The sequence below is a fragment of the Montipora capricornis genome, chromosome 11 (genome assembly GCF_036669925.1).
Source record: "Montipora capricornis isolate CH-2021 chromosome 11, ASM3666992v2, whole genome shotgun sequence".
Classification (NCBI taxonomy): Eukaryota; Metazoa; Cnidaria; class Anthozoa; order Scleractinia; family Acroporidae; genus Montipora; species Montipora capricornis.
Genome location: NC_090893.1, coordinates 34518714 through 34546466, shown reverse-complemented (window position 1 = coordinate 34546466; position 27753 = coordinate 34518714). Strand labels below are relative to the sequence as shown.

The 27753-nt window shown below is 37.3% G+C and overlaps 2 protein-coding genes across 3 annotated transcripts in view; both read right to left on the bottom strand.

The window, feature by feature from the left end:
- Positions 1-305: 305 nt before the first annotated feature.
- Positions 306-15385, bottom strand: LOC138024828 (uncharacterized). 2 transcript variants are annotated; one of them, XM_068872003.1, is made up of 5 exons: positions 15230-15357; positions 14614-14659; positions 10952-12007; positions 4451-6309; positions 306-3444 (listed from the first exon to the last, which is right to left on the bottom strand). In XM_068872003.1, exons 3-5 carry the CDS (start codon positions 11873-11875, stop codon positions 3345-3347), a joined length of 2883 nt encoding a protein of 960 aa, XP_068728104.1. In that variant the 5' UTR covers positions 11876-12007; positions 14614-14659; positions 15230-15357; the 3' UTR covers positions 306-3344. The 2 variants fall into 2 exon arrangements, with proteins under 2 accessions (XP_068728104.1, XP_068728103.1); XM_068872002.1 differs by lacking the exon at positions 14614-14659 and having other exon boundaries at positions 15230-15385.
- Positions 15386-27315: 11930 nt separating this feature from the next.
- The window catches only part of LOC138022746 (protein YIPF1-like), a 35158-nt gene continuing 34720 nt past the window's right edge, over positions 27316-27753 (bottom strand). The window contains exon 13 of the mRNA XM_068869680.1: positions 27316-27741. The gene's annotated coding sequence lies outside the window, so the exon portion shown is untranslated. The remainder of the gene's footprint in view (positions 27742-27753) is intronic.

The window sequence follows — 27753 nt, the reverse complement described above, 5'->3', positions numbered from 1 at the left end:
GTGGATAACACTATCCACTAACTGGATAAATCACTATCCAGCGGATAAGCATTAGCAAAACCAATTGAGTTATCCAGCGGATAGTGATTTATCCAGTGGATAGCGCTATCCACCCTTCGAACAACTGACCCCTGACTGACGGAAGATCAAAGGCAGTTCAACAGATTTAAGGCGTTACAGGATAACGAATCGGGACGTAAAGAAAGTAGGAGCTAACAATACCTCGTTGAGAGGAACACAACACCCCATTTTCTCTCTCTTCCCCCTCCCCATCTTAGCTGTACAAACCATTCCACTAGCAATGAACACTTGAGCTGCTTTTATAATAATTTGGCAAAATCTCTTTTAAAATACATTACAAAATGAAGCTAGTGTAGACTATACAATGGTGTTTACACTGAATAATTAATGTATAATATCTGTGAACCATGACTGTCTATGACCCACGATTGTAAAAAGAGACAACAATAAAACAGCGTAAATCGTGAAACAAAGCACGGTCGGCATAGTGGCAGGCAACTTGCTTCAAATAACGTGTTTCGGGTTTAATCATAAAATTTTCAATTTCCTCAATTGTGATTGGTTTAGAAAACTCCTATTTTCCACTAATTCACTTGTCAACTTGTTATCCGACAGTTTGTTATCGGACAGCTCTTAAAGGCGAATCCAGGGGTTTCAATAAGCACCGACGGCCGACGAAAAGCGTCGGCTGCATCGCTCAGAGAAGTCGGCTACTTTTTACCCTACATTGAATTAATTGAAGGATTCCTTCAAACCTGAAGTAAAATTCATTCTTGATCGACTTGAATTTACCTTTTTTAACCTCAATTTCAAAATAATTATCAGATTTGATATTGCCATCTTTGAGCTACAGTGCACGGCTATAACTTTTTTCCGCATTTTTGCCTAGACCAACCGTCACATTTTTTACGTAATTCAATTACGTTTAGTTACGTCCCCAAACATATCAAGACGTTTAATGTAAAACAGGTCGTTCTTGAGTAATCGCTGCATCAAGACTTGTTTTCCAAAAACAGTAAATTTTTCGTTAGTTTCATCGGTTAAGCCTTTTCGTTTGTTCAGATTAAAAAGACATATTCTTATCGTTCGACAGAACTGATTTTTCATGTTGAAAAATGTTGAAATTCGCGCTTGAAAAAACGCGCAAAAAAGGTTTGCCGTTCCCGGCAGCTTGAAATTGGTAGTAATGATGACATGAAGTTGTCGAAACATCATAACGTTAAAAATCATCAATTTTTTTTTTGAAATGGTTTTCCAGATCTTTCTTCGCTGGAAATTATCAAAAGAATGCGCCTAATTGCACACTCAGTGTCTCTGTTGATTAGAAATCTTCCTTCATCTTCAGTGCTGGAAATCACATTTCAGAGCTTCCAGATTTCACAATTGTCTGGGGGAGCATGCCCCCAGACCCCCCTAGACGAAGATACAGTCGGCTACTAGACTCAAACCAGCTGCCTACTTCAAATTTTATTGAAACCCCTGCGAATCACATTCAAAGTTGTAGTTTAAATCAACCAATCACAACCTTGGTTTCAATTACCATAGAAACAGTGTACAGACTCATACATTGGGTCTTTCTTTCTTTCTTTCTTTCTTTCTGTCTTTCTTTCTGAGCGACATTAAACAATTTGCGCCTCCTTTCTCAGTCTTTTAATGCAAATTTTCCCTTTCTTTAATAATTTGGATTTTTTTTTTTCGGAAATTGTAATTTTTATGATTAATTGGTATAAGGACTTCGTGTCGTCCAATTTGGTTTGTAATCATACTCACGATAAACAAATCGGACTCCCGCTGCTCGGCTGTGCGACTTTGTTATCACTCATATGATTACAGACCGAATTGGACTCCACTCCTTCCTATTACCATTACTTATCGGAAGATTATCCGAGGCAATATAAGTGGGTTGAGTTTGTGACTCCTAATTGCGCTTCAAGAAAACTGGTGGATTTTCTTTTTAGTCTCTCCGATGAGGAAAGCATGTGACCTTGACCTTGACTTGACCTTCATTACTTATCAATCTACTCTAGTTTCCTTCCAATTTGACACGGCCAGTATTTTACGTTAATTCCCTTGCTCAGAAAGACATTTATATTTTGTCTTTGTTTTCTTGTTCACCAATTCAAATTGGCTATGCCGAACGTGAGCACATGAGAACAAGATTTTTGATTCCCCGCTTACATTTAAAGATTTTAATGCCAATTCAAGTTTCTAATCCTGGGGTCCGTTCCTCGAAAGTCCCGAAAACGTTTCAGGCCCGAGAAGACATTCAAGAAATCGTCGCAATTTGCTAGTCTAGATAGGCTGGTCTTTTAATAAGTTTTCAAGATAACAAAAAGCCAAATGATTGTGAAATTTGACGACTTAAAACCTCTCTGTTCTCAAGATACAGCGAGCATTGCGACACCCGAAAAAGACCCAAGAGCTTCCGTGACTTTCGAGAAAGTGGCCCCTGCAGCTGGAACGAACGAAGGACGAAGCTTGCTTGACGAGACTGTGTATACCCATAATGTATGCAACAAGGCACCGATCTAGTGTGCGATTTACGTCTTCAAGTGCAACTGCAAAAGATTACCGCAATGAATAAAATACACGAAAAAATATCTCAGTTCTGACTGGCTAAAAAAGAGTGCATTTGTAATGTAACACGGAAGGAAATTACAAATGCACGTTTCCAAGTTTACAGTTGAATGACTTTTGAATGATAGTCTTTTAAAAGTTTGAATTCGACAAGAAGGTGCAATCTGTTTCTACCAATCAGTTGAATGAACGCGTTGCCTTGTTTTAATTTTCTGTCTTCCTTTTTTTCCACATACATTATAAGAAACCACATGATTTCTCGTGTAATTTGGTATATACAATAGCACTTGTAAATTTTTGGGACTACAAATTGCAATCGAAATCATGTGATTACTCAGTACCAGTTTAAAGTGAAGTCGAGAACTACACCAGTTGCAGTTTGAAACGAAAATTACTTTTTGGAAGCTTTGTAACAACACCTTAGATTCATTAGCTGTAATAGGGTAGAAGGGTTAACGAAGTGGTCAGAGCACTCGATTCTGGGTGAATACCTATAATTCTGTATTGGTACGTGGTGACCTGAATACCGTGATGCCAATAATGAATTTCACAAGTCTCCCCAAAGGTTTTGGAAAAAGACATTTCTTATTCGAAGTACATTGTTAAGTAAAAATATTAATGGGAAGACCTTCAACTAACAGAACGGCCTTAAAATCTCCATCCAGTCTAATTTGGAGGAGATCTGTATTTCTGGTCGAGCTTGCATTCTTTAAGAATATGACAATCAGACTAATATGCAAATCATTTTACACCCAGTGTTCATACATATTCCCGCTATCTTTTCTGTATCCTACAACTTGAAATGCTGCTTCATTACTTTCTTGTACGTTTGTGCTGTCAGTAGACCTGAAATAAAAATTAAACTTATTCAGTCTCCAATAGGCAATTACGAAACAATCATTGCTTCTTTGATCTGCTCAAATGAGACTTTCCCTGAACCGAAAACAGTCGCATTTACGACAAAATGATACGGCTAATTGAGCACTTACGAAGATATGTTTTATTCTGGTTGCAGTTCTTTTATTCTTTGAAATCGTACTGGCCTGACCCTTGAATGGGCCTTATTCGCGCAGCGGCCATATTGGCCACAGATAATAGATTTCATACCCCGAGCCTCGACTTGAAATGTTTGGGAACGAGTTTTGGTGCGCAAAAACAAACGTTTTCAATCCCTCGGGACTCAAAATGGCCGCCGAGTGATTAAGGCCCATTGGGGAATCTTTGCGACATCATCGTTCACATTTTGTTTCATTAACATATGAGTTTGCTCACAAAAGGCATCATGCCATTTACATATTGACTTCAAATGGCAAAAGAACTTGTAAAACTTAATTAGTTAAATCTCCCATTTAAAGCCTGTTGGCTTTGATAACGAGCCAGTCAACTCATTAATCAACAAACAGTGATAAATTCTTAGCTGACAAGGGCGCTAATAGTATTTCAAAGCAACATTACTTTCCGCTTATCGGGTCGATCCGACGCAGTGTTCATTGGACAACCCTCTAATTGCTCAGAGATTATCTAGTATATCGTATTCAAATTTGCTGACATAGCTCATTCTCAAGTGAAGCTATGATCCTCGCAGTTATGAACGCATTTTTTTGCAATTGCGTAGAGAAGACTGAAAATTTAGGGACTTCAAAGGGGTTTGAACTCGTGACCTCGCGATACCGGTGCGACGATCTAACCAACTGAGCTATGAAGCCACTGATGTTGGGAGCTGGTCATTTGTGGGTGCAAATGTTCCCGTGATGAATGAATCAACGAAGGAAATAATATACACGTACGAGCGCATTATACAATGCACTTTCAATATTCAGTACTTCATTCTTGGCTGACTAGAAAACAGTACCTTTCTTTAACGTTTTGTCTGCGCTCTTCCAGTCTCCTTCCATATGTTTTCCATTCCTCATCTCTAATCTGGTCAAAACTGAAGTCGCGTTTAGCAATAATAGGACTGTGGTCGAGAAGAGTGGACGCCACGTGTATCACGGAACTTGTAGACTCTCGTTTCACAGGTGGCGACGAAACTTCTGAAGCTATGACTCTGTATTCTGAGGACGACGCATGCGTACTAAACACTTCCTTGCTACGGTTCTGTTTCCCATACTCGGATTCGCGAATTTGTCGATCACTCGGAGCATCGCCATTAACACTCGATCTTCGTAGCGTGACATCGGAAATCAGCCCATTTGCTGTTATCCCGTGGGACGAAGAGTTATAGTCCATATTATGTCGTCTTCCTCCGTTGATTGTGATCCCATGGGACGAAGGGCTATACTCCCTGCTCTGCCTTTTCGTCCCGTCGTTTCGTGCTCGATCAGACGGCCGCGACAAATGTTCCAAATTCGCCTCATCACTCGAAATATTTTGCATTTGAACAATAACTGGAGACAGTCTTATCGGTGTCGTGGACCCGGGCGGAACTTCAAGTCCAAATTTCATGCGCATTTCAGCGTTCTCTTTCGTCAATTTTTCTACCTTTTTCTCTAAAGTCCTCTTGGTACGCGAAAGTTCTAATGACTTTTCCATCGCTAAGTCGTTCAAAACAGCAGAGGATTTCTGCAATTCTTCAACCGTTTTTTCTGCCTTTTGAGCGCTCTTTTCAAAAATCAATTTTGTTTGTTCTGATTCTCGTAAACTGCTCTTCGTTAGCTTCAATTCTTTCCGCATTTCATCGACAGTAATTCTCAAATTCTGTAGTTCAGAGCCTTTCGCTGAAAGAGCCTTTACCACAGAGTCCATCTCTTCGTCTTTGCTTTTTAGCTTTTCAGACATTTCTCGAATTTCATGTTGAAGATTTTCCCTCTCCTTGCTCTCTACTTCATTTTTGGTCGAAAACTCCTTCTTCTGTTTATCAAGGTTTATTTTCAACGTCTTTAATTCATCCGTTTTGACCGTTACATCGTGGTGTAAAGTTTTCAACTCTTTCTGAAGTTTCTCTGTTGTTTCTTCAACTTCCACGCACCGTTGCTTCATTGCGTCTTTCTCGGATTGCGTCTTTTTCAAGTTTTCATCTTTCTCGGAATTAGATTTCTTGGTAACTTCGAGTTTTTGTGCAAGATCATCGTGAAAAACCCTCAGACTCGAATAATGTTCTTTCAGCTCCTCGTTTTCGGACTTAACTTTCATTAGCTCTGAAACAACGCTCTCCAACTCTTGCAATTTGGATTCAAGTTTAGATTTGTTTTCTTTAAGTTCTTCGACATCATTCACCAATTTTCGTTTTTCATTGGCTGTCCTGGCGATTGTTTCCGAGAGCGCTTCACATTCACTTTTTAAATTGTAAATTTCTTTCTTAAATGCCTCAACTTCGTCTGATCTTCCGGCTTCGCTGTCCTTATTACCTCCACTCTCTTTTTCCTTTTCTTTCTTGATCTTCTTCTTTTTCCCATTTTCACTTGAAGCCGCTCTTAGTTTTTCTTTCTCATCCCTTTCTTTCTTTAGCTCATGTTGTAAATTTTCAATTTCTGTTTCTGCTTTATCCAAAGACTCGTGAAGCGAAGAATTTTCCTTATTCAGTTTCTCTAGGGCGGATTTCAGTTGTTGGCCATTTTCCAAGGTTTTCGTTGCTGCAGCCTTTTCTTCAGGCTCTTGGTGTTGTAGTTTAATTTCTTTTTCCAATTGTTGAATCTTCTTGTTCAAAACACCGTTTTCCTTCTCCAACGTAGCGCACTTCCGTTGAGCTTTCGCAAATTCCTCTTTTGATTCCTGAAAAGTAAAATTGCATTGTTGAAAACAATTCAATGATTCATTATTCCATTATTCCTCGTTATTTCCGTTATTCTTATTCCATTATTCGTCTTCACCCCCAGACATTTTGATATGCATGTATATTCTCCACATTAGTTTGATAACTTACAAATGAAAGAAATGATCCTTGCAATTATCTAGACAATTTAAGCAATTGTCGTTTATAGAAACCTGAACCCTTCAGCTTGCTTCAACGGAATTCGAACCCATGATCTCTTCAATGCCGGTGCAATGCTATACCAACACTTGTTGAGGTCATGTCTTCCCGTGAAAGGACTGAAGGAATGAATGAAGGAAATTTTTTTTTTTTTTTTCAAGTGCGGGTTGTAGACGAACTTGATATAAGTGATCCTCGCAATTGTCTGGAAAATTTAAGCAATTGTCTCTTGTAGAAACCTGAAAATTCAGCTGGCTTCAACGGGATTCGAATGCGATTCGATTCGATTCGATTGCGATGCTTGTGCAATACTCTACCAACTGAGCTATGAAGACACTCAGTAGGAAAATGTTGAGCTTACATTTGTGGTTAAAATAGGCCAAAGAAGAGGCTTAAGTTGGCCTATACTCTGGCCATTGAGTTGGATTGCTGTTATCGTTGTGGAATGTTAAAGAATCCACACACTTCCCTCTAGGAGGAAAGAAGAGTGTCCCTGCGTTTTGGTGTGATTTCAGTAGCTGTTGTGGAAGCTCTGCTTTCAAGGCAAAGATAATGAAGCAATTGCCTTTCCGGTCAAAAGGCTTAGGTTCAAATCACATTTGGATCACCTAACCAAAGTAAGAAAATGAACTTTATTTAAGTGTCGAGTCTTCTAGCACTGGAGCACTAATTGGTGACACTGTGAACTGAAATCAACAAATTAACGCATATCAAATCAAATAATGGTTTTCGAGGAGAGGGGAAAACCGGAGTACCAGGAGAAAAACCTCTCGGAACAGAGTGGAGAACAAAAAACACAACCCACAAATGACGCGTCTGCGAATTGAACGCAGGCCACATTGGTAGGAAGCAAGTGCTCTCACCACCGCCCCAGCCCTACAAACGCAGTACAAAAACTCCGCAAACACTAATCAACTCGAAAAAAAAAATCGATAAAAAATTAACGGAATCAGAAAGTAAAACAATTTGCTTTTAGTCAGTGGTGAGAAAATCATGTCTGGGCATTTTTATCCATGATGCAGTTCAAAGACGTAACATTTTGGCACTCCCATCCAGTGTCTTCATCAGGATGTTCCAAAGCTATCACAAGATCTTTTATTAGCTCACCCATTAGGGTGAAGAGGGCGACCCCTGGCATTGTGGTCTGTCCTTCTTTCACATTCAATCATGGTTGGGTGGGCGTGTGGGTAATATTTAGTAAATAAACTCCTTATGGCGGCTGGTAATAATATCCGCGGCTGAAAGATCGTTCGAAAAGTTTTATATGAATTTTTGAGGACAATCCCTCAGCCGAGGGCATTATCAGCCAACATATCAGCAACCCAGAAAGGGGTTTATTTATTTTATAACCCTCCTATTAATTTTCATATCCCGCAAAAAAAACCGCTTGTATAAGCCCGTGTTGAATGTGATGGCGATTCTTTGTATTTTTTTGATGCACTGTTCAAAATTTGACAAGAAAGAAAGCGTGTCGGTCTCAGAAGAGAAATTTAACCATTTTAATTGTCACTGCGAGTCGAAAACTCGAAAACAAGGCGCTCTTTTGCTTACTGAAAAAGAAATTTAATCCAACCATGAAAGACAGAATATGCAAAGGCTGGATGACAGTGTTTCCAAGTGCGGCTGGAATTGTTCTCCGAGTCCTTCGAAGGGTTGGGTTGGCTGAGTTATAAGGACTGATAGCGGGTGCAAGAGGCACCTTTACAGGCTGACGTCCAGTCTCACCCCAGCAAAAGAACTGTAAACAACCATGAGACTGGATGTGACATGCGCAGACAGTGAAGTAAAAACCCATTATCATTACCAATTGCTGAAAATGGAAAGAGTGCAGTCCCTAAAAGTAATTAGAATCTTTTCTTTTAATACATGCAAGGGCCCGATTACATGGCGATTTTCAGCCAGTGTTCCGAAAGAAATCCTCTTGAAATGAAAGTGGTGATTACATGGATAAGGTTTCAGCCAGGGATGAATTGCAGCCCCGGTCAGAAAATCCTTGCCCAGATTCTGAAACCGGGCTAGGATTTTCAGCCCGGTGTCACAGCGGACTTCCAACCAAGAGGTGTTGCACCAAAACGTGCCACCTCCTTCGTGGAAGCCCCACCCATTCAAACTATCAAATGGAAGAAAAAGCAACGCTTTACGAAAAAACTACAGCGCGTGCTTTAAAGAACTTTAACTGAAGCTTAGGTCAGACTTTTCGTTTTTTTCCCCTTATTAAAAGATAACACGACAATTCTGTGAATTCCAAGTGCGTTATTTACATTTATGTAAGCTCCTGTAAGAAAATTTCCATCTCCATACTTTTATACGAAATGCCGCCGCGAATGCTTTTAAACAACAAATTAACTGATCTAAGTCTTTTCCTCAAGTTTCCCCGATCCAAAATCTAGCTCTGTATCGATAAACAATTAAATAAATAAGCTGTAATATGGGGGCTCCAAATCCGCGAAGGGGGACTAAATCGGCTAGCAGATTTAGTTCCCCGGGGGTCCAAATCCGCTAGGACACCGGGCAAACGTGCTGAAAAATTCACGTCATCGCTATCATTTCTCATGCCGGGCTGAAAGAGGAACGTAAGCATGCGCATCGATTATGTTTTCGCATCTCAGTAAATTTTCCCATGGAAATTTGCGATTTGCGCCCGCGCTGAAATCGAACATATAATCGCAACAAAATTTCAGCCCAGTGGACAGAGCCAAATTTCAGCCCGGGATGAAACTCACCAAATTCACCATGTAATCAGGCCCTAAGACGAAATAGGTGTCAGGTACATCAGGCCATTATTGCTTGGCATATCAATTGCTGCTCCTACTCCTTTAAAGCATGACAATGCAGCCTGTTACCTGACATCTACATGTATTTAGCAAATTGGTGAGCATAATTATATACCTAAAACGACTCTTGCAATAGCTTTGAATCACCCCTGATGAAGAAACCAGACAGGAATGTCAAAATGTCAGGTCTTTGAATTGTAACTTTGTAAGCTGCATTGTTCATAATTCTCCAAACCACTTAGAAAAGCATCAAACTATTGTACATTTGCATGTACCTGGTATACCTAATGACATCAACTGAAGATTTTACCAGTTTATTGCCCTCATTGTACTCAGCGTGGCATTAAGACTCTTAGGCTGTTATATTAACCCTCTCACCCTAAAGTGCTTCCAGTAAATAAGTAAAATTGTCTGGCATTAGAGTAACATCTATACAATGCAAGTGTCGCTTTCTTTTGCAGCAAATATTAATTGTTGCATTCCATTCCACTATAATGAAACATGGTACATGTGCCCTATTACAAAACCAATGCTTTCCTGACCACACTTGGGATATTGTTGAGTAAACAAAACATTTTACAGAGTTCTCGTTTTTCTTCACATTTCAATTTAAAGTACAATGTACTTGCGTTGAATGCTCAACAGGGAAAAATGTTTTGTAGTACACGTACTGTAATTTCAAGAGGAAGTCTGTCTCTTTTAACTCCACTCTTTTCACTTAATGGTCCACCATTACTTGGTGTGATTTAGACCGACAAGTTTTCAGCAATGTGGATAAGGAAGTGTGCAAATGTGGCTTAATTAGTATGCAGCACAAGAGTTTTTGGCTTTCAGACAGTCAAATTAATTTTTGTGTTCTACATGCTAAGCCGCATTCACACACTGCATTCCAAAGCTATTGAGTAAATGACATCACTTCTCCTCATTCCAGCTCCCTGAGGGCTTATCTGTCACACCATTGAAGTAATGGTGGACCGTTAAATGAAGAAATTTCTGTCAAAATAAAATAACAGTTTTTCTAGTTTCTTGAAATGATTGCATAAAATCACATGTATTTCATGTATTCAGCACAAGACCTTTCAAAATGCGAAGAAAAAGAAGAAGTGACTTTTTTATTGTAGTAGCACTTTAAACTGTAAAGTGACCAATACACGATTGAATACAAATATTACTATTGTACAGTGGCTGTAAAGTTTTGGGGAAGCAGGGTTGACACACAGCCCTAACCTTCCACTAATGTGGCATCAGTTCATTTCCTTGACTCAATGTCATAGATGGATTGGGTTTTTTTTTTGTTTCTCTACTGTGCTCTCAGAGGTTTTTCTCTGGGTACTATGGAATCCTCCTCTCATCAAAATCCAGCCTTTAATGCTTAAATTTCATCTGAATTGTTTGGACTTAAAGCACCTGTACTCTGCTGGGTAAACTTGCTTGATAAACTTTCTACAAATTGCACTTGCAAATCTTTTTTGTCTTCGAAAACATTTACTCCAGCATATTTATTCCAAATTGCACTCAAAATCATGTGATTACCAACAGTACACTAACAAAACGTTTCTGGATACAATTTTACATGGATGCACTGTCATCACCAATTATTTCATCAACCTCTACTTTATTTAATAAATTTTAGTGACATTAACTACAATTACCGTACTTTTTCTCTCACCTTCAGCATAAGATCATTTTGATTCTGATCTCTACTCTTTTTTAAACGTGTTTGTAAACTGTACAATTCTTCTTCAAGATCTTCTTGATCCAATTCAAGTTGTTCTTTCTCTGTGGTCAGTCTTTTGTTCTCGTTCTTCAACTCATCATTTTGTTTTTGAATTTCAGTCAGTTTTGCTTCAAAGGATTTCAATTTTTTTGCCATGTTCTCCTCAGACTCTTCAGCCATCTGAAGCAGTTTCTGCAAGTTAGAGTTCTCATCATGTAACAACTCTAGTTCTCGAGACATATCGGGAGGTAATTCTCCTTCCTCAACGTCCTTTACTTTAGTTTTGAGCTTTTCGTTCTCTGATGTCAAGCTATTTATCTCAGCTTTCAAAGCTAAAGTTTGTTCAGTGAGTTCATCACCATTGCTGCCATTTTCGAAGCCAGTTGACCCACCTAACACATTTTTCAGTTGGTCAACTTGGTAACGTAGGCCATCACATTCCTCCTTTAAGACTCCTTTCTCATGCTCCAGTCCAGATGAATTCAGCACATGATTTTGAATTTCTGTGATTGTTTCTTCAATATCTTTTAACACACTATTTCTTTCCATTTCAACAGCAGTTCTTTCTTCTTCTAATTTACTTGTGTTAGAATAGTGATCCTCAATTTCTGCAAGACTGTTCTCAATTTCTTGGACTAGCCGGTCTTTCCTCACAACAAGTGGCAATCCTTCGTGGTCATCCACACCATTGCCAATCTCAAAAACATGCAATTTGTTGGAATTTGTCGACACACCTGAAGAGGAGTCTTCAAGAATGAGGCCAGTTTTTTTCTGTTTGATGGTATTGCTCAATGGAACCTTATGATTAAATGGTAAAATCTTCTTGGGCTTCAGAGCTTTCTTAAGGGCTAGAGAATCTAGCTTCTCTTTCGGCATACTAGTTGCACAAACTGGTTTATCATACGCAGGGTTTTCATCTGTCAATTTATACAGTGGTTCATCGGTCCAATTACTTGATTATGTCAAACTGTCCATGTGAATATTTTCAATCTTGAGTTACATACCAATCTGTGAATTGAAACAATTCATGAATACATGTGAGCAGCTCAAGTATCAATAATAAGGTTCTGTGCATTTAACAAGCCCTATCAGGTGTTGCAAGCCTCTTAACCCAAGCAAAGTTCCATTTCCCAGTTACATGAATATAACTCATGATCAAACTACAGTGTGGTGATGGGCATAGGTCTATTCCTCATGTGACATGATAAACCACTTGGTAATTGCATTGAAAACAGGATTTAGCTATTCAGTTTGTGGCAACAAATGAGGATAGACCAACAAATGTTTCTCACAGCTCAGTTCTGAGGCAACTATACACTGTAACTATTTTCTTGCCTTTAACAAAACCTGTGTGGTACATAAAGAGTTAATGCTATCTTCCGTGAATTAAAAGTTTTTTATCCACTTTTAAGTCCAAAAACCCCCTTTTCTTTTCAAAAGATTGTTTACCAAGCACTGGCTTCATTTGAAGCAGGCTATCAATTTTGCTATTAAAACCAGCAGATACAGCCAGATCAATATTGACTTACTAGACTCTGGGTGTGTGTATGTATCTACTCTTACACTGTGAAAGGGCTAACGCTCAAAACATCAGTCAAAATTGTTATCTTTTCAACTAGGTTTTTGTGTAGCCAGTTCAGTTTGGAATGCAACACTAACAATTTTTTGGCCCTCAGGCCGTCAAATCCATGTGTTAACATACAAGTTTTTGCTTTCACAAACATTACAGTTTACATTGCAACCAGGTTGACAATCAGACATCACTCGAATGCTGTACTCTGGTTTGAATAAGTTTGAATGTAGCTAAGAATTAGTTATGATTCAAAGACCCAACTGGCCGGCCATACCTGTCAGTCTGCAAAGAAAATGCAACAATTTGAAGAAACGCTTGCATGATTATCCTCGCAGATACATATGATCCCCGAAGTGTGATAATTTAAAGGCGTTGAAGATCTAGTTCTTCCAAATGCCCAGTCTGGCCGGTCAGTTCTGTCAAATGTTCAAATTGATTCAAACCAGAATACAAGTAGCATGATCATCCCCGCCATCAAACTGTGTCTGATATTCATGCTTTTATAGCATGCATTCCAACTCATGAACTGAAAAAAGTGCTACAATTTCTCCTTGATCCAACTCTCGTGGGGTTAGCTACAATCATAGACAAAAGTAGTTGGGAAGGTTATGTAAATGAACCACACCAAAGCTGTATTTGACAACCCGCTTCTGTTAGAGAAGAAATAGTTTCACCTTCTCTTATATAGCCCCCATCCCTCCCATTCAATGTTGGAAGGTAACACAACAATTTCCCACTAAAACCATTCAGTTTTGTACAACATTGAATGAGGGGGGAGGGGACAGAAGCAATGAAGACGTCAAAAGTGCTAACCTTCCCAACGGTTTTGTCTATGATTGTAGCTAATTGTGAAAGCAATGCTGTCAAGGAAACCTCCACTCCATAAAAACAAACCCAACACTTAGGCAAGTGGCATGTTTAGTGAACAAATTTTATGACATCAACAAATAATTATCTTACATGTACTGTACACAAAATAGCTCCAACAAAAGAAGGTTTCAGGAGACTATGATATGTAGATTGTTTTCAAAGAGAAGAGATCCTAATATTTCATTGCATTAGTTCACAGTCTTAATTAAGATATTGGAACTTGCCATTTTTTCTCGTGAAAATTACATAATATATATGGTTTGATATTAACAACTACATGACGTCCTTACATGTAATTTAGCCATTTTTGATACGAGTAGATATAATTCTTTTATGAAAACTACTATTTCCACAGATACTCCATGTCTACAGTGGAATACTGGAGAAGTTTAATTAGGGCCCTGGCAATGATGTTTACCCACAAAACATCAATAAATTAAACAACTATTTTCAATATAGATGAGAACCAGATGTTCAAGATAACAGCAAGAGAATTTCCCTGAATAAAAATATAATTACTCTCTAAATAATATTGAATGTAAGAACTTATCTTCCGATTTATAATGATTACCCTCAGTGGTAAGGGCTAATAATCTAACAATTGTGAATAATTAAAGGTTTCTGAAGAACACTTTTAAGCAAATAACGAAATATTTATGCAAAGCTAATTTGTATATTCTCAAGAATGCACTCGAAATAAAACCTTGCTCTCCCGTCGCTTTAAGAGTGATAAAAAATAATGGCGAAATAAATTATTTGTCCATGAACACTAGAAATTAACACATATCGCTTGTTATAGCAGCCGCTAATTTCTTTTCAGGTCAGTTCTAACGAATGTGTCTGACTTCTGTAAAAGCTCCCATTCAAATTAATTTGAGGTAAAGAAGTTGATGAGGTCGGCAAACGAATACAAATCCGCCGACATTCGTCCGGTTAAAAAAAATCAGTGAGAACTATAAGGTCCAATATATTTTGTCCCGTTGAGTAATTTTGACGTGTTCTCGATATAAAGTTGAAGCATATCGGCTTACATGTGAATATAAGACAGCTAAATGGATAAGAAGAAACGGTAGCAAATGCATAAATAAGCTTACTACAACTGTGTATCTGAGCATATGTAAAAGCAATCAGATTCAATCTATGTGCTCACAGATGATCTACGTAAACTTACTGTGTTTTTGCAGAAGGAAAGGCACACGCCGTTGCGATCCTTGAATCTTGTTAGAAAAAAGTGCGTCATAAAAGAAAGACAAAACGGAAGAGTTGAGAATTAAAATATGTTCGACAATATCGTTTCCCCTACGAAATTTCCTTGAATTGGTCGAAAACCGTCACGAATAAACATGTCCGTTGCATGCAAATTGTGCTGTACCAACGCTGAAGGGGTTTCGCGTCGCAAAAATGACAGGAAGAATTTCCACCGATAAATAAAAAATCAGAAGTAAGTTGCTCTTTCTCCATCAGGGTTTCGTCTCAAAGTGCGTCGGAAAACTTACGAGGTTTTCTTTCTCTGCATGTGTCTCAAATCGGATATGACGAATTTGATCGTGAAGGACCTTTCGTCGACCATCATAACAACGGAAACGTCAAAAAAGAGGTGAGTTCGACAGAAAAAAACAAGAAGACACATGGTAATAAAGCCTTTATCAAAAAGACCTGGAGGCCTGACTTGAACAAGTTTTTCCAATAAACCTTCTTCCCCGAACATACAGATGATAAGCTTAATCTAAGATTTACATAGGATAACATGACCACAAAATCGTGTGATGTAGTTAACGTACATTCACCTTAAGTGCGACGATCTCAACCATCTGAGCTCTCTGGTGGAGGTAAACTGACTGTTTGAACTCTTTTAGGTCATTTTAAGTCTAAGACCGACAAAGAAAATTCCAGTACACAGCAACAAACTAAAATCATACGCAAATTGTCACGGATAAAAATCCGCACGAACTCCAACACTGATCTGTGATTTGATTGGTTCGCGATGAGACCGATGAATTGTCATTGGTTATTTGCAAGATAATGTTCATTGATGAATCATTCAACCGAAGCGAGTCAGATCAGAGATAAAATAATTATGTTCTAAATCACATCAACAATTTTTTTCTTTTAAAACAATGAAACTATTGATCAGTGATTGATAAGCGTTCTCGTTAACTGTATGCATAAATATTTTTGAATGCTAGAACAAAATGCTTTTCTCTCAACTTCAGGGTCGGCCAGGGTTTTGGGGTACATGTATACGGTATACAGGGGCTTTTTAAATAGGGTATACGATATATTGCAGCTTAAACACGGGTATTCGGTATATCACTTTCTTTGAATTTCAGGTATACAGTATACAATGGTTCCATTAATTTTGGGTATATTTGGATGAATTTTGGGTATTTTGGGGTATTTTGGCGAAATACTGGTATACCACTAAGGCCGACCCTGCAACTTGCTCATGTGGTAATGTGTGAGAATCACGCGACGCTCTCTGATCTTGTGTGGACTCTCTTGTATTAATAGCCTGTGTAGCAAGTGTTTCTGTTTTTGATCACTAAAAAAGTCGATTTCCGAATTTCAGTTGCGTGCAAAATGGGGCGAGAGCAAAAGGAGAGAATGGAGGGGGAGTGGGGAAGAGGAAGAGGGGGCGGTTTCCTTCCTGCGCAACTAGTCCGGCAGCAAATGTCATGAAATAAAGTCCCGAGGGAATTTCGTGAAGAAAGCGAGCCAGTAGTCTAACTGTGTTAAGGGGACCCAAAATTACATGAAAAGTTTTGGTGGCAACTTTGGAACTCGCTCAGCCGGGATTTATGGGGGGTGGAAAATGTGACATCTGTATCCAAACATGGAAAAGAGGCTCAAACATAAAATTGTCCATATCACCACAATTATGCAAATCAATATTTCAAATTTGAAAGTGCAAAGAGGTTATTGGAGTCACGTGACCAAGCTAGCCCAAGCTCACACAAAAGCTGCACTGGAAAGGCCTTAAACGTCTTCTGACGAAAACAGAGATTAACATGATTGACGAAAGTATTGTTGGATGCATGTCATCCGTGTAATCAAACACGTTTATATCGTAAGGGCTATCACGTGACCATGCTTGCATGAAAACGAGGCTGACACAAAAGCTGCACTGGAGAGCATGGAACATTGCAAAGGACGAGGTATGAAGTATTTTTGGTAGATAACACCTGTGCATTCAACATGTTTATAGAGTTGGGGCTTTCAGATGAAAAGTCTACCATGCAAATGAAGCAAAAGTAATAAATGCTCTCAAAATCAAAGAAGCATGAAAAATAGGAGGAGGATTGGTTGGCATCACCATAAAATGAAGCTGCTCGGATGAAATTCTTACTGATAGCTCCAGAGCTCGCAAGCCTAGCTGAACAAGCAAAGAACATGGCGGGGGTTGTCTTCCAAGCCTCAAGGTCGTCATCATAACCTCACTACAGCTGTCTTAGCACGCGAAGAGAAAGGTGTAGCACACTTAACAGCCACTATTGAAAGGTTCACGAATCTATTCTCTGATGCACAAACCGAGCTGTTCAACCTATAGTTAGTGACCAAGGTGGTTATGACAGAAACGGTAAAGAAAGATTTGTGTGAACAAAGTGAGATCGGCAGGAGACTGTTTGACTGTTTTGTAAAAGAACGAGTCCAGTCTGGTGAAGTCAACCTTTGGTCGCCCATGAGGATAAGAAAACTCTAAACATGGAAAACCAGTGCAAAGGTGGTAAAGGTGACTGCAGCAGACAAGATTGTGGAGCTTCACGAGGACAGGTCCCTTTTCTCGCGTATGATGATGGTGTGCAAGACTAGGCCAGAAGTCGATATAAAGTAAACCGTAGGCCAACACGAATTTTCGGTAGTCCCGCAATCATTGTTTGCTGCTGATGGTATAATGCTTCACTATTCATCCAAGAGTAATCTACTGAACATTCTAGAGAAGCTGAATGACAACAGAAACAACAGCAGAGTAGCTAGTCCAAATGAAGATCAAGTGCATGCAAAGTTGCAATTGTAGATGGGATGGCATAATTTCAGTCACTTATCCATTATCGCTGCCCTTGCAGAACTTGGGAAAGCTGCTCATCCGAATAAGATAAGATTGTCGCAGTCATTGAGAAGTTTGTCTGTCTTTATATCAACCGAGAACAACAATATATCAATAACGACTGTTAAAGAGCTATGATGGTTCTTTTTCATCAAAAAGCAAGCAGAATCAGACAGGCTGCCACCAACGCGGGCCACATTGCACCAGGCAATCCTGAGAGCGCATTACCAGTTGATGGTCTGGAACAGCGACAGAATAACAAACCCAGCGCTTCCATCACCGCAGTAGTATGGATGGCAAATGGACCAAGATGAATGGGTACCCGTCATGACAAACCTTCCACCAGCCCCTGAACCGATACTTCAACTTGTAAAGTGTGGATGCTGAAAAGAAAGGTGTTCTGTTAACCGTTGTCAGTGCCACAAGGCTGGTTTAAACTGCACAGACCCCTGCACCTGCCCCGACAATGGGAAGACCTGTGATAACGATGTTCAGGAGGAAGATGTTCTCTACTCAGATGAAAAGGACATTTCAGATGATGATGGCGACTGGATTATAATCCAAATGAACATTGTAAATCATTGTATACACACGAGTGAGCCACATGGACAATCAGAAATAGTTTTCATAACTAATAACCATGCTAAGATAGTAGTATAGGGGTACGCAGCGGACTGTTTGTATGCTAATGAGGTGGTTGAATAATATGCTAATGAGCGTGAATAATATGCCTATGAGGACACCGGATATCTTGGCGCCTTTTTTATCCCGGAAGTCGGACAAGAAATTCAAGAGGAAAGTGGAAGATAAAAAATGCCAACTTTACCCTTAGATCGGTTGTTTATAAAGATAAACACTCTGAAGTAGTCAAAAACAGTTTCGTTAATTTCATAAATCCTTTATTGATTATGGTTGAGATGAAGAAGAAAAAGGTAACACTATGCTTTTTATCCTGGAAGTCGGACAAGAAATCCAAACGGAAACTGGAGTATTAAACTTACAAGTTTCCTCTTGGACTTGTTGCTTTTAAAAAGACTTCCTTCATTATATTTTTAAAGATCTCAGTTCCATAGAATCAGTCTTCATGTTCCATGTCCACTTGTTTGGACGACCAGTAGGATAAATGCGAAATAACATCATTGATCTTTAAGGTTAAAATAAAATCCAGTCATTCAGTCGAACAAGGAGTTCAAGAAGAAGCTGCGAACATTAAATTTACATTTAAAAAGACTTCTTTTATTTGAAGAATAGTTTTATTGATGGACTCAGTGTTAATGATGTTCCCATTTTCCATGCCCACTTGCTAGGGTGACCAGTAGGTACAATCATGGTTCATTTGGTCTAATCATCGATCAGAAGTTGAACAAGCCATCCCAAAGAAAAACTGAAAGATAAACTTCCAAGGTTTTCTGTTGGACGTTTTGTGGTGTTTTAAACTCCCTTAATTTTTATTCGTTATATGATTAATTTGTATTTGTTCCTTGTCTTCGACTTCATAATCAGTTATTGCAGTCGGAGGCGGGGACCAATTACAAATATGATCCGTGTTTTTTGAAGAGATTAATACAGACCAAAAGTAAAAGTCATACCAATAAAAAGTACCGACTTTTACTTGCCTATATTATTTTATTGTCTCTCATCGCGCGTGTGGTATCCTCACGTTCCATGCCTACTTGCAAAGGTTACCATAGGACTACCATAGATCAAATCATTGAGAATAAAATAAAAAAGGGTCCCATTGCTTGCTCCAGGTGTTGTCTGCATTTTCCATGCCTACTTGCAATGGTGACCAGAGGGATTTGACAATGTGAATGTAATGAGAAAAAATTGGGTATAGAGAAACATTCACAGTAGTGTTAGGCCTCACTCTACCTTGGAATCATTACTATTGCTTTTTTCCTTTACTGATCTTATATGAAAGATACCCACTTGCTAGGGTTACCATAGGAGTAGAGGCAGCCGGTTAAAATCATCATTTCACTTTGTTTTTAAAAGTATTAAACTAGAATAAGAGGAATCTGTTCAACTGCAGGTTTAAAAGCTATAGTTCAACAGCTTCCCCATATTCAAGATAATCCGTCGTCTCTCAAAGTGTAATTTAAAACGTTATTTAAGATTAGATTACCTTACTCATGAGATTAGGGAAAAAGACAATTACAAAAGAAGTAGGGGACAAGATAAAATACTTGTGCCCTCATTCTTTCGTGATCGTCGTTCCGTAAAGATGGGTGCTGTTACAAAAACATCATTATCTTCAATTATTAAAAACTCATATATTTTTGGTACTGTAAAGAAAAGCACATTTATTGGTAATGGAAGGTCTGCGTAATGCGTTTATTTCCAGCGGTGTAAAAATCAATTTTGATTCTATAAATATGAAGTCAATTACTTTGTTTAATGAAGGAAAATATATCAATAAAAACGATACAATCCATCTAAATTATGAAGATTTGGGCAGTGGTAATTTTAGATCATATCAAATAAGATTTCGATTTACTGCACTACCTACAAAGTTGGTTATCAATAGGGTTGTAAACATTTTATCAATTAATCTAAGGAACGCTGTAGATATTGAATTTAAACTCGTTTATCAAGTAGTTGACGTGTAAATAATAATGTAATAATAAATAATGCCTTACATTTTAGATGAAAATGGTGATTATGCTGTTGACAATAATAAAACCGAGCTACTCATCAACGATAATGGTCATCTTATTAAAGATGGTATAAATAATAACCACTCTATCAGTAAAAGCCAGCTTGATGCAGCTATTACTGATCTCCAGCAACAAATAACATTGTTACAAAATCAGATGAGAAATAGTGGAAACATAATATTTGCATAATTTATATACATAATATGAGTGAAAAAATATTTAATTTCAATCATATAAGCAAAAATCTATCAGATTAAAAAATTAAAGAAATAAATGATTTGTATAAATATTATCACAACAAATTTTGGTGTTATAAGAAATCATTTCAATATTACCAAAAAATGCATCTATCTACCAATCTTGGTTCAGCTGGATTAGTAGTTATTGGTACAATAGCAGGCCGTATTACTCTTAATCCTATAATTTTAGGAGCTGTTTCAGGAGCCGGTGTTCTTTTACAAACATATGCTACTGCAAAAAAATGTGATACAAAATTAGAAAATTGCAGATTTGCATCTACTAGTTATTTTGATATATTATCAAAACTTAGAAATAGTTTAAGAAGCGGTGTATTTAATGAATCAATCTTTTTTAACAAATGTTCTATCATTAGCTATCATAGAAAATATTATAATTGATAAATGTCCAACTATTCCAGACAAAATAATGAAAAAATATAACAATAAATTTACTTATGTTTGTTACCAATTAATGATTGAATTTTGTTCCAATACCCCTCAGTCTTGGTAGATTTACTAATCGGTATTACATGGGGTAAATCTCACATCTTAAAAAGCTTGTGTATTATAAATTTGATTGATATTGTCCTTCTTCTATCTTAGTTAACTTGAGTAAAACTGTGTTTATTTGATCAAATGTCTTGCAAGCACGGTTTATTATTGCTCTTGATATTTGTAATCTGTTTTTGAGGTCTATGTCTAATAATACATTCTGAACATGATATTTTCTGATATAAACTGATTTTTTCCTTATCTTATACATATTTTCGTAAAAATCGATGTGATTATCTTTAAAAATTTCATAACCAATTTCACCACAGTTAATACATAGTAAACGACCGATAGCTTCAGTTATATCAGGTTGTTCACAACAATCACTTTTTTTGGTTGTATAATAATCAGATATTTGATGTTCGCAAAATGGACAATTTATATCATTTTGACTTAATTCATTATGTACTTCTAAGCAATTCATGTATATTATTATATCATATAATATAATAACAAATAATGTTGAGTATGAAGAAGCTTTATATGAACGATTCAAATCAATATTAAAGTGCCCATAACCTAATTTTTCTTACTTAGTCATCTGAATCTACACATATCGCATAGACGTTTCGCGAAAAAAAATTGCGATTTTCCCAAAACGCAATTTGAAAATGAAATTAGAAAACGTTCAAATTTGCCGCCATTTTGGCTCACCATTCGCCTTAGTCTTCTATCGATTCTTCCCGGTCACAATACTGCTGTGACGTAGATCAAGGAACACGTGACTTCAAGTGAAAAAGGAATAGCGATATAAACAGTATAGTAAGGAATAATTCCCTTGAAAATGCCTAAAAGATGCGTAACCACTCGATGTAACAACACAGCTGATCCTAAAAAGAGAATAAGTATACGTAGGAATCCTTCGACTCGCAAAATGCAATACCTCAAAAAAGAAGGAAAAATGGGTGCAGATTTTTTCTTGGTAAAAAGAATCCCGGTAAAACTTCTTCACTGTGCTAGATTCACTTCAAAGATTATGACTTTCAGTATTGTATGGACAGCAAAACGAAAAGATCGTTGAAGGTGGATGACATTCGCTTACAGGAACAGACATAAGTGTTGACTTTAATTCCCTCGTAAGACTTTCCTTACCCTCTTGTTCTTTTCTGTAATTTTGTAGCCATTCCTCGTCTGCTAATGGTTCTTTCACGTAGGGTTCCGTGTAATTCTGGGTTTCAGTACTGGCGCTGGCTGACTCATTGAGACCGGCAACTACTCGCCTCAAATTCTTTTTTTTTAAATCGCCAGTTTATTCACTTCCAGATTCAGAGGCACTTTCCTTGATGATAAATATAGGCATGATTGATTTTTTTGTTTACTGAAAATGACCAAAAACGATCCCTGAGCGAAACCTAAGCGTTGATTAGTAAGAAAAGATAAGACCCACGCCAACAAGCATTCCTTAATCTATGTCACAGCGAGCCCGTGAGGTCCTGACCAGCCGAATGGGTGTACCAAATAAAAGTAGGATTGAAAAAATCGTAGAAAATTCGCCTCTCACTGGAATTGAAAAATTCTTTCGCCAAAGTTCATTTTTTAATATGGACTTTCAAATAGGAAAATAAAAATTTTTAGGTTATGGGCACTTTAACATATTACAAAAAAGAATTTTTCAAAAATGTTTTAATTGGTGAGATAATGAAAGGTCATTTAATTTTTATTTGCATTCAAAAATATTTACATGTTTTTCCTTTCTATCAATGGAAAATTGATACTGGGCTTTTATTGGGTGACTCGATACGCGCGAAGTTAGTTACTTAGCGTTTCTTCATGCGGCAATTTTTTATTCTTTTGTGTGTGTGTATTGTTTCTATGTAAATATTTTAGAGTTTTGGTCAGTATCTTATTAGCATTTTTGTAATCGGTTACATATATTTTAGCGCATTCAAAATTTTTACTGTTCAACTTGAAAATGACCGTCAAACGGTCGAAACGTCGTTGTTTTTTAACGTTAACTTTTATAGTGAAATCCGTTTCAAAAAACTTGTTAATCCAAATTATCCGCTGTTAAATTTTATAAAAAATATATAGATTTAATTTCATCTGCATAATTTGTTAGTTGAATCCGCAGTTGTATTTTAATCAGTTATTCAATTATAATATAAAGCAACCAATAAGAATAAAAAAATTATAATGATTTTCAAACATATTTAAATCAATACATTTATGAAAATCATTAAGAAATAAATTTAAAATTATAGATAATTCTTTGACTGTATAATTAACCGATTTTGTTTTCTTTGAAAAAAACAATTGATATCATCATTATCAACGTTATGAATCCATAAATTTGACAAAGTCGATAAAAATGACATTTTTAAAAAAATATTTGATGGTTCACTAATACTATAATTAAATTTTATTCGATCTGAAAAGGCATCAAAAAATATTTTAAATCTAAAATAAACAGCATCAATATATTTATAATTATCAGAGTTCATTATATCAACACACAAAAACAATCTAATAGATAATATGTTAATGAAAAACAATAGTGAATATTTTTGTTTATTTCAAAGATTTGATCAAATACTGAATTATTTTTTCCAAAAATATGAATATGATAATATTCATGATAGTATGAAATATCATTCTTTATTATTTATGATAGAAACATTTTATGGCTTTTATAAATTTGATTTGAAATGCATTGAAAATATAATTTTTTTAAAAAAATAAATGATTTTTGTTTGAGTTTCGAAAAATGTATTGATACATATTTTTTGAAAACAAATATTCAATGAAATTCACACATCCTGATTGGCGAACCATTTGTAAAAAACTTTGTTAGGTGGCCACGGTAAGGCACGTCGCACTGTAAGAGGGTGTAAACAAGTGCTGATTTCAGTATATCGACAAAACAGTCTTGAAATGGCTTATCAATCGAAACAAAACGGAATTGAACAACATATTTGAGGTAGGGAAAGTTTATTGCAAGAAAAAGACTCTTTTCAACTTAACTTAGCTTTTAACTCTTTTCACTATTAACCTCTCTTAATGCATAAGGCGCCTGTGGATAGACAAGAAAAAGAAAACTACAAAGATGTGATGGGCCTCAGTATACAATCAATCAGTGCAGGAAACTCTGTGGACCAAATCCACAGGCATTCAGAAAAATGCTACCTTCATGCTTCTAATTTAACTTGAGACGAAACCAAAGCAAACAACAGACAAAGCCAAAAAATCTGTCAGAATGTTAAATAAACAAAACGCCTATAGGGGCGTGTCCGTGGGATGCACAAACAGTTAACATATATTGTCCAGTTACAGTGAACTACAACAACGGGTGAAGTTTGGAAAATGCAGAGAGATTTCCAGAAAGATAAGTCTGTAATTTAACTAGAAGTTATTTATTTTAAAAACAATTGTTAACCCTTTGAGACCAGAGGAACTAACATACGATTTGACTGCTAAGATTGCTAGAGTTAAACAAACTCTTTAGAATGGGCATACTTATCTTGACTGAGTTCGTGCATTTTACTATCTTACTGCCATAAACAATACTTATTATTGTCATCGTCCGCTCAAAACTTTGTTTGTCATATCGCTTATTTGATGATAATGTCAATTAAAAGCATTAACCATTAACATGAAACTGATACATCATTTCATTTCACACAATCAGTACATCCAGAATAGTACATCCGTATACGCCCCCAGGTGTCTTGTTCTAAATTTAAACAAGAGGCTACGCTTAGCTTACAATTTGATCGAAGGATTTTTAGCTGACTTCCTTTACGTTCACCGTATTTCAGTGCGTATTTTTTATGTTATAATATCTTGGTAAATATCCAGTTTCAATTCACTAGTCTGAAGTCTACAGTCCACATTCCGTGACCCAATGATAGGGTTAAGTACTATCCCCAAAATCCGCAAAAATTCAACCCCGCAAAATAAAAGTGCTACACCTTGAACTCCCGGCTTTTGTTATACCATTTGGTGCAAACGTAAACTCAAAAAAATTTTGACGTGTCATCAGATTAGACTGAAAAGAAGAGAAATTATGAAGCGGAAACATGTTCAGTCCTTCCTTAGTGTGTTGCATAAACGTTTGCTTAGTGCAACTCTAGACACGCATGAAAACGTCCATCAGAGCAATTTGCAGTTAGTTTTTTTGCAGACTATTTCTCTTAAAGGGGCGACGTCACATTATTTTAGGGTGTTGCGGGAAAATCTTTCGTTAATCACGAGTTTTAAAATCGAAAATGGTAATGTGGAATTCCTTTACCGATAAAATTATCGTTACATCACAAACGAAATGGTTCTGAAAAAAAAACGACCTTTAACAGGCGATTTGTCATAATTTTGAAAAACGTCGGGTCGACTTTTTTTAAGATTACCCAAATGTAATCCGTTTCAATCTTGTACATTTATGTCCAACCATGCTGCTCTTTCCTTTTGCAGTATTACTTTTATGTTGTTCCACAGTTTTAAGTGGTTATTGCAATGTTTTCTCCTACTTTTTGGGCATTTTGGGGAAAAAAGGAAAGGAAAGCAACTTATTAAGTGTCTAGTCGTTCTAGCGCTGGAGTACTAATTGGGGACACTGCAAACTGAAATTAACAATTAATGCAAATCAAGGCAAATGCTCAGGAGATGGAAAAACCGGAGAAACACCTCTCAGTGCAGAGTAGAGAACCAACAAACTCAACCCACATATGACGCCGAGTCTGGGAATCTCACCACTGGGAATCTCACCCAAATCATGGAATTATATCATTTTGAGTGACAGAAGAAATGAACGAGTTTCACTCAAGAGCGTGCTTTGTTATCTTTGGACTGAATTTATTACCAAAGCTTAAAAAAGTAAAAGACCTCAAAACTGGACACGACATTACAAAATAATTAAACGTGTGAACGCGTGAGCCAAAGGGCCATTGCTGGCATCATGTCTGGGTGACCCCTAACATGATCTACATCAGCCCCTCCCCTCCCCACTTAAAGAAATTTACTGGAACGCTGCAGTTCAAGATCACCCAACTGAGTGCCTTTTGTTTTTCTGTAACACATACCACAGGCAACCCAGTTTACGCTCATGCAGCGTCTGGTTGTACTTGTTCCTGGCAAAGTTGACCAATTCGACTTTTTTGATCGCATCCTTCGAAAGATGCCAATGATTTTGCAGGGAAACGCTCAGTGAACAATGGGGTTGAGATTAACGCCCCAGCTACGATTCCCGATACCACTGCTAGACCATTACCAGCAACCACAGTGAAAAAGGTCTTTTTCTGTTTGTAATTTTCAAGCGGCTTTTGATATCCGTAATGTTTCTTATGGTAAGCATTATACATCTCCTTTTAGCACTTCAATCGTTCCTTTTGAAAAGGTGGTGTCCATATGCTTAAAATCAAAGCCTTTTTGAAGCGTGTCAGCCATTGTCACATATTATTCCCGCAAAACATTACAACACCTTGTATTAAAATATAATAATATTTTAATATCGACAGGATTATCAAAATTCATGGTTGCTCCTTTTATCATATTGCCATGACATGTGGAACATCATATTCGAAGACGACAATGTAATTTGGTCTCAAAATTAATACATAATAACATCGCTTGGAATCGAGTGTCATTTGAGAAAACTGCAAATTTGTTTTTTGTCCAAGCATTGTAATTAGGTGTAAGCCATTTAATAAAAGATATGTAGTTTTTTTGTTTAATTTTCTTCCCGTGAACTTTGAGGCCAGGTTTTCATCTGCAATCATTTCCTTCTCTAATCATCTTCAAGTAAACAACCCGTTTTTCTGGTCTGTGAAATTTGCAATTAGTTCAATCTTATTTTTCTGTCAGCGGAAATTGTATCAATGACGACTGGAAAGGAAATCGATAAAGTAGCATTTGAAGCTGGAATCAATGGAACTGCAACGCAGGCGTTGATCAAGGGTCGGTCACAGGAAATTGGAAGTAGCTATGGGATTCTGACGGTCGAGTGACATGGGAACGAGGCAGTAAGGAAATTAATAATCTGACGGCACGAAAAAGGAGGCCCATGGCTGTTTAGTGAGGGCTTGGCAGGAGGATTTCCTCATGCTATACCTGCCAGTCGCTGTTCGCGTAGATCTTTTCCTTTACTTTTGTTTAAATAAGCTTCGAATATGTATAAGAGTTGGTACAATATTTTTCTGCTGATAACCCATGAGTACCCTTTCCTCGGGATATGCTGCCCTTGATTTAATTACATGAGGAATAAGTAAGGGGGGAATGATTTTCAGTGGTTTCTCGTATCTGGGGCTGGCGCAATTCAATTGGATTCATTAGTAAGAGTAATCCAGTATAATCTTATAGGATTTATGTTGTATCTAGTTTGTTGTTTCGTTGAACAGCAGAATGACGGCCAAACCCTCGTTGAAGTGCAGAATCTAGCAGTTGTAACTGTATTGGCGTTTCGCCTCCATGGGTTTTAATGGTAGGAGAAGTTGGTTCTTTCGCAGGTGAAATTGAATACATTTCTATCAAGTTAATTTACATCTGTATATACAGAATATCCCACTACATAAATACAGCTGTAACATTTGTGCTCGCTTTCACTTCACGTGGGCTGTGTTGGAGGAAAAGGTTATCCGGAATGAACTTCATTTTGATGCAAATTCTTCGGCTTTCGTTTTAAATAAAACACACTGGCTACTGGTCACTTGAGCGAACGTTCTTTTCCCAAACAGTACGCATTACTAAAAAGGTATACAACTAAAATGTTATGTTATAAGTGATCTCCAGAAAATGACCAAGTTGCTCTTTAGTTATCCCTCAGAGAAGTTTTCACAGCCATGACAGGATTTATCCCTAGAAAAAACTGGTCCTCTTAGCTGTGTACAGAA